Here is a 7,834-nt window from a genome sequence, read left to right on the forward strand (position 1 = left end):
TCAAACAATCCGCCCGCCTCGGCCTCCCAGAGTGCTAGGATTACAGGCGTGAGCAACCGCGCCCCGCCTTAAGTATTTTGGATATTCTTGGTTGTCAAAATTTGAGTCAGTGATCTCAAGGAGTTCCCTTTTCACTATGAAAAAGATTTTTGTTGCTGCTGTTTTTAAAGAAAAGATAAGAAAAAGAAAAACTAGAATGATGACATGAATCATTGTTTTTTTTAGTAAAGCACAAAGGCAGGACGATCAGGTGGAGAAGAGTGGCAGTTTTCCCATTTGAGAGTAAGAAAAGAAAAAAAAGCTTTCCAGCTACACCATCTTCAGCCAGCCCATAAATCTCTCTCACTCTTACCAAGTGCTATGATTTGAGTATTTGTCCTCTCTAAAACTCATGTTGAAATTTAATTGCCATTGTGACAGTATTGGGAGGTAGGACTTTTAAGAGGTATTTAGGAGGCTCTGTCCTCACGAAGGGACTAATGTTCTTATCTAGTTATCTGGGGAGTAGTTCACCCCTCTTGTGAGCAGGTACACACATGTATTCTCTCTCTCCCTGTCTCTCTCTCTCTCTCTCTCTCTCTCTTGCTCTCGCTCTCGCTCTGCCCTTCGACCATGTGAGGATGCAGCAAGAAGACCTCACCAGAAACTGGCACTGGGAAAGGAAAAAAACTTTTTATCTGAGGAATGCGAACCCAGAGAGGCATTTAAAATACAACAGGAGGCTGGTCCAAGTGTAGTGGTATTTACAAGTAATTGATCGCAAATCAGTTACAGATGCCTTTATTCCTTCTCCACTCCCACTGTTTCACTTGACTAGCCTAAAAAATAAATCGATAGATAGATAGATAAAAATAAAAAAATGAAATACAACAGCAGTCATGTCTCACTCCCCCTTGAGCTAAGTAATTACCTCTTGAAGCCACTTGATGTTGTGGGCTCTAGACTAACTGAGGCCAAGTAGCCATAAAATGCCACATGCTGAATACCACAACTTATACCCTATAGTTCAACAATGGATAGCCAATCACCAATCAATGCTATCTCTGTAAATCAGTGAGAATTCCTGATGAACAACTTTGCGTTAGCCCACTCCTTGTTCCCTTTGCCTTTAAAAACCTGCTTGTGGCCAGGCATGGCAGCTCACGCCTATAATACCAGCACTCAGGGAGGCTAAGGTGGGAGGATTGCTTGAGGCCAGCAGTTTGAGACTAGCCTGGGCAACATAGTGAAACCCATCTGTACAAAAAATTTAAAAATTAGCTGGGCATGGTGACATGTGCCTATAGTCCTAGCTACTTGGGAGGCTGAGCCAGGAGGATTGAGTGAGCCTAGGATTTCAAGGCTTCACTGAGCTATGATTGTACCACCGTATTCCAGCCTGAGTGACAGAGTGAGACCCTATCACTACAAAAAAACAAAAACCACACAAAAACCTCCTTATAATAAAGGTTGGTAGAGAAGAGCACTCTCCAAGCAACTTGGAAGTATGTCCCAGGCAGCTGTCCTTAACACTGGCCCAAATAAACTCTTTAAATTATATTTTGTGCCTCAGCTTCTTCCTTTTAAGTTGACAGAACCTTGACTTGGACCTCCCAGCCTCCAAAACTGTGAGCCAATAAATTTTGTTCATTGTAAGTCACCCAGTCTGTGGTATTGTCATAACAGCACAAACAGACTAAGACACCAAGCCACAGATGTGAAACTGCCCCCCTCTATTCCTCTTCCATATTTGCTATATCCACCATGATTAATTTTGAAATTATTTCTTTCCTTTTGACAACCTCCCTTGCTATGTGGATATTTCTTCAGGAGAGGTAAAGGGAAAAAAAGGAGGTAATAAAAAAGATAAGAGAACTAGATGGATGAAACTTCTCTTCTACTCATCCCGATTAGTGTCCTGGGGGTACCCACAAACATGCACAGGCTGCAACAGCTGTGTGTGAGAAGGATGATCTGTGAGGCTGGAGGCTGGGAAGACATAAGCTTTGTAGTCAAAATCCATTTAGATCTGAATCACACCTCTGCCAGCCACTGCTACATGTATCTTTGCACCCACTAGACAGTCGCATTCTATCAGCACAAGGAGGCTCCCCTAACTTGCTGACTCTACCATCTCCAGTTAGCTAGGCTTAAAATCTGAATATTCTGGACTTGTTCTTACCACACTGTCCTCTAATTCCATTCTCTGCATGCTTGATTCCCGGCTCTGACCCATACTAGTTGTGTAACTGTGGGTAAGTCACTTAATCACTGATTTTTAGTCTTATCATATGAAAATAGACATGATAATAGTATGTACCTCACAGGTTTGTTGTGAAAATTAAATAATTTATTAAAGGCCAAGCATGGTAGCTCACTCCTGTAATCCTAGCACTTCGGGAGGTTGAGGTGGGAAGATTGCTTGAGGCCAGGAGTTTGAGATCAGCCCGGGCAATAGAGTAACAAAAAATAGAAAAATTAGCTGGCTGTGGTGGCACATGCCTATAGTCCCAGCTACTTGGGAGGCTGAGGCAGGAGGATTGCTTAAGCCCAGGAGTTTGAGGTTGTAGTGGACTATGATACCACTGCTTTCATGTCCAGGTAACACAGTGACCCTATTTCCAAAAATATATAAATAAATAAATACATACATAATTTATTACACATTAGAGCAATATTCATAAACGTTAGCTACCATCATTGTTATTGTTCTCCCCTCACTCTTACAATATAGGGCCCTACCCAGAATTTAGGACTTCTAATGACCTACCAAACAGAAGTCACATGAAAGGAAGCAGGTTACAATTCTAATTTCAGGCATACTAAACTGCAAGAACTTATTGATTCAGAAAGCATAAAAACCAAGACATGTTAAAGCTTTTAGAAAAAAGTGTTATTTTTAGTCTAAGAGAAACAAATAAAATTCTCTAATTCTATATTCTGCTTGAGGAAACAAAGAAAATTTTAAATTCTTTGAATCAATTTTCTAAGAGATCTAATTGTTAATTTCCTCACAGAATCAAACAAAAGGCAGCAGAACATTTATAATAGATTAAAGCTTTTAATGTATGTTATATTTTACCCAACTAAGTAAAAATGGCTGTGCATGCTAATTATTTGAGTAAGTTATTTACAAATCTTTATTTTAAAGAAGAAAACACACCTCATTACTGAAGAATTTTTCTAAGAGTGACAGTACACAATCACTTTGGTCCTCATCCTCAGCAACTTCATATTCTGCCTGATTGGAGAGATGGGAGAAAAGAAAAATGTTAGTTAAGCCAGGCGTGGTGGCGCACACCTGTGATCACAGCTACTCGGGAGGCTGAGGCAGAAGGATCGCTTGAGCCCAGGAGTTTCAGGCTGCAGTGAGCTGTGATGACACCACTGCACTTTAGCCAGGACAATAGAGTGAGACTCTATCTCTTAAAAAAAAAAAAGTTAGTTAGGTTTCTTCACCAATAACATTTCATAATGTTTAAAATTCTCTGACTTACGGAATTGACTTATTACCCTCAAAACCAGAGATCTTGGTATATTGATTGAGTATCTACAGCTTTTCTTTGCGAAACTAACGGCTATGAGAGGGTAAAAAAGTAGTAAAGCAATGCTTTCCATTATACTCTCCATGTCATATTATATTTTCAGCCATTAAATGTGGCCAAATAAAATGGAATAAAATAAATAGCTTGGACTATTCTAGGCAATAGCAATTTAGAAATGTCCAAGAGGTCCTTGGAAAGCTGAGTCCAGAGCTACCAGGGAGAAGTCAGAGTTGGTGATATCAAAGTAGGGTCATCCACACACAGGTGTGAGGTGACTGGCCCTAAGAGTGGGTGACGTTATCCAGGCCAGAAAACAGCAGAAGGGTCAGGAGCACAACCTGACCGATATCTGAACATTTGCAGAGGACAGGTCAGGAAGAACTGGAAAAGAACTGATAAGATGAAAAGAAAACCTAAGGAGAGATCACAAAAGCCTAGATAAGAGAATTTCAAGAAGAAGCTAGTTAACAATGTCAACAGACATGGAAACTCAAGCATAAAGAGGCCTCAAACTCTCTTTTGCAAGTAGGGGGCCTTAGAAGAGCAGATGGCAGTTGGAGAGAGAAGTGAGGGAAGCTAATATACTCTGTATCCTTCACAGGCCCAGCACAGATTCACGACTATCAGGCTGACACGGCCAGAATGAGCTTCTCCTTCTATGTTCAAGGGCACTGTATTTACCATGGCAAATAACTAGCATACTGTTTACTTAAAGAACCATTAGACTTAAGTTCTGGGAGTTCTGGATACTGTATGGAATGCAATTAATGGAAAAGAAAGCAGTTGGATGCTATGACGGTCTTTTGACATGCCAACTTGGTAGGCAATGATCCACAGTTACTCAGTCAAACACTAGTCCAGCTGTTGCTGTGATGGCATCTTTATATGTGATTAAAGTGTATAATCAGTTGACTTGAAGTAAGGTAGATTAGCCTAGATAATTTGGGTAGGTCTGATCCAATCACTTGAATGGTGTCAAGAGTACAGCTAAGTTTTCCACGAAGAAGAAACTTCACCTGAGAAGAGCAGCGTCAGCCTATTTCTGGAGAGTTCTACCATGCCCTTCCTGAGGGTCCATCCTACGAATTTCAGACTTTTCTAGACAGACACCACAATTATGTAAGCCAATTCCTTGCAATGACTCTCTCCTACTGGTTCTGGTTCTCTGGTTGAACCCTGAACCAGAAAATAAATATATAATATAATATATAATATAAATATATTTTATACTTAAAATATATTTTAAAAGTTTAAAAAAATCCGTATCAGAGAAAAAAATGAATACAAACTCAATGATTTAAGACAGTCCTTTCCATTTAATAAGTGTTTAATACATATTTGCTGATAGAACTAGGACAGGCCAAAGCACAGAGAGGAAGGGTCATAACCTTGTTCTGACGGTACAAATAACAAAAAGTAAGAGAGCTTTTCTGCTAAATTCCAATTTCCTATTGGTCACTTGCTTCTGAATTTCACAGTTTTGGAATTCTAGGCTTGCCAGTGGCATCTGCAAAAATTTAGAAATGTGAATTTTCTTTACCTATAGGGAAAACACAGTAAATCTCAAATAGGATACATAAGAATGTTGGAAATTTTATAGAGCACAGTAAATTCCATCTAATATGACCATTCTTCTTACACTAACTTTATCCCCTTCATATATGATTCTGGGTTTAAGGTGTTTTATGTTTATAGTATCTGCCATTTGAGAGTAGAAAGGACACTTTTCAGGTGGCTGAACAAGTGTATCATCTTAATTAACCTGTCCACCTTCATACAAATCAAAGCAGCATGTTTCAAAGTCATTCGGTAACTACATGTGATTCTCCAACACCTAAAATGTAATTCTATATGAATACCACTTTATACAAAAGAGATTTCTGAACTTAGAAGATAATATGACACCAAGACAGTTAGTCTATCATCTAGCCAGTCTATCATCCAGCCTACATCAGCGGCCAGGTCTAGTTTTCAAATTTTCAAAAGCACAAGATTGGGTAGGCAGTTCAACACTGAGATAAATCACTTACCACTGCGTCCAAGAATTCAATGCATCTCTTTAGAGTAGGCTTTGTATCACAGAATTGCCTGAAGAGAGCTCTTCCTATTGGCTGCTTGTCACAAAGACTGTTATAATCCTTTTCTGGGTGGAAAAGGGATAAGAAGCAAACAAATATAATCGTTACAATCCACCAAGTGCTGTTCTAGACCTTACTTACTGTTTTCACTTGATACAATAAAAGTCAAAAACAGTATATGGTATTATTTTTTAAACTACTATTTTGTTTACTAATTTAGACTGGGTTTATCATAAACATTTAACATACCTGAGCAGAACCAAAGATAGCTGGAAGAACTCATAAAGATATATGAAGCCTGGGACAGGGCCAGTGGCGCAATGAATAACACGTCTGACCACAGATCAGAAGATATGTGAAGCCTGACTTGAAATGGCCTGCTTTTCTCCAGAAGGAAATACACAGGGGATTGTGATTCTTGAAGGAGCTGTGCAGGTGTGGTCAACAGCAAAGGAAGAGAGGGGCAGAAAATAGATCTGGGTCTTTCCAATACTCCACCCCCCTATATGTTTGGCACAAATTGCATATATGTGAAATATATTGCACGAATGCACGAAATTAGGTTTTTAAAAGTCTTTCCATGTTATTACCTTTCTGTACTTTCAAAAAGTTACAAATATTATAGATGCTTAATGGTTTTTAACTGCTCTTGTGTTTTTGGTTTTGTTTTTTCTTTCCGGTAGGAAATATGTTATACACCTTATTTAAACTTACCTCAAACACTAATATTGTTTTGAGAACAAGTCAATAATATTTCGTCAATGTATTAAGAGAGATATAAAATAAAAAAATCTTATGTCCAAAACAGGTGAATTTAAACTTCAGCAAGAAATCAACTGCCCTCTTAGCAGTGGCTCTCAATGTGAAATGAACATAATTACTCGTAAGGTGACTCTAAAGCTGAAGAATTACAATGAAATTCATGAAAGGTAGGTGAGCCACAAATCCCTCAATTGAAGGGTTTATTAACGTCAAGTAATTATGGGAATCTAAATAGTCCTGCTTTGAATCATCAAATTTGAACATAGAAAAGGACATTTTTGTTGCCAGTATATTGTTTAAACAAACATCACAACAGTTTTGCAAAACCTCTACAATCTGCTTTGTCCAATTTTGCTACCACATTTTACTTTAGGGATATTTATTAGCTACACTTATAAAGAATTCTGTCAGAAAGTTATAATTTTAAAACACTAAGAGTTATTAATACTTTCCTCCCTAATCCAAAGGTTCAGAAATGTTCCTAGTTTCCAGCTGAGATGGCAGATGGAGCACACAGGTCTGCCTATATTTTATCCGGATTCCTAATGAAACAACCAAATGTTAAACAAAACCAGGCTGGGCGTAGTGGCTCACACCTGTAATCCTAGCACTCTGGGAGGCCTAGGCGGGCAGATTGTTTGAGCTCAGGAGTTCGAAACCAGCCTGAGCAAGAGCGAGACCCCGTCTCTACCAAAAATAGAAAGAAATTAATTGGTCAGCTAAAAATATATAGAAAAAATTAGCCGGGCATGGTGGCGCATGCCTGTAGTCCCAGCTACTTGGGAGGCTGAGGCAGAAGGGTTGCTTGAGCCCAGGAGTTTGAGGTTGCTGTGAGCTAGGCTGACGCCACGGCACTCACTCTAGCCCGGGCAAAAGAGTAAGACTCTGTCCCACAAACAAAACAAAACCAAACCAAAACACCAACAAAAAGAATGAAACCCTAACACAAAAAAAGAGTACAGGGCACCCTTGGGAGTCATAATTTTGAGGATTGTCTGGAAGAGAGAAAGCTGATGGGGTTCGATTATAAAAGGAAGCATCAGCTTAAGCCCCAGAGAGCTGGGCCTCTTCAGGAAGCCCTTTCCCAATATCTAGATCAGGGAAGCCCCTCCCCAATCTGGATCAGAATGGCTAGCTGACAGACTTTTCCTTTAGGCTGAAGCTCACTTTAAAGAAAGTGGCTATCTGCCAAGAGAGATACTGGGACCTGAGAGGGAGAAAAAGAACACAGCTTAAGGAACTAAAGTGCTCTCCTAACAAAGTGAAGCAATTCTGCCTGTGGCTGCTGGAATATGTGCCCTGTCAAGATGCCAGCCATCATAGGCCAGGTGCGATAACCCTAGCACTTTGGGAGGCCAAGGCACAAGGATCATTCGAGGCCAGGATTTTCAGCCCAGCCTGAGCAAGAGTGAGACCCCGTCTCTACAAAAAATACAAAAATTAGCCGGCATGGTGGTGCACACCTGTAGT

The 7,834-nt window shown here is 39.8% G+C and overlaps 1 protein-coding gene across 1 annotated transcript in view; it reads right to left on the reverse strand.

Annotated features, from left to right (window-relative positions):
* Positions 1-7,834, reverse strand: part of GRK4 (G protein-coupled receptor kinase 4) — a 75,674-nt gene that overhangs the window by 52,976 nt on the left and 14,864 nt on the right. Inside the window, exons 3-4 of the mRNA XM_012655025.1 lie at positions 5,555-5,667; positions 3,143-3,220 (exon numbers count right to left, since the gene is read on the reverse strand). Coding sequence (XP_012510479.1) covers positions 3,143-3,220; positions 5,555-5,667 — 191 coding nt within the window. The remainder of the gene's footprint in view (positions 1-3,142; positions 3,221-5,554; positions 5,668-7,834) is intronic.

This window comes from Propithecus coquereli, unplaced genomic scaffold, assembly GCF_000956105.1.
Source record: "Propithecus coquereli isolate 6110/MARCELLA unplaced genomic scaffold, Pcoq_1.0 Scaffold459, whole genome shotgun sequence".
NCBI lineage: Eukaryota > Metazoa > Chordata > Mammalia > Primates > Indriidae > Propithecus > Propithecus coquereli.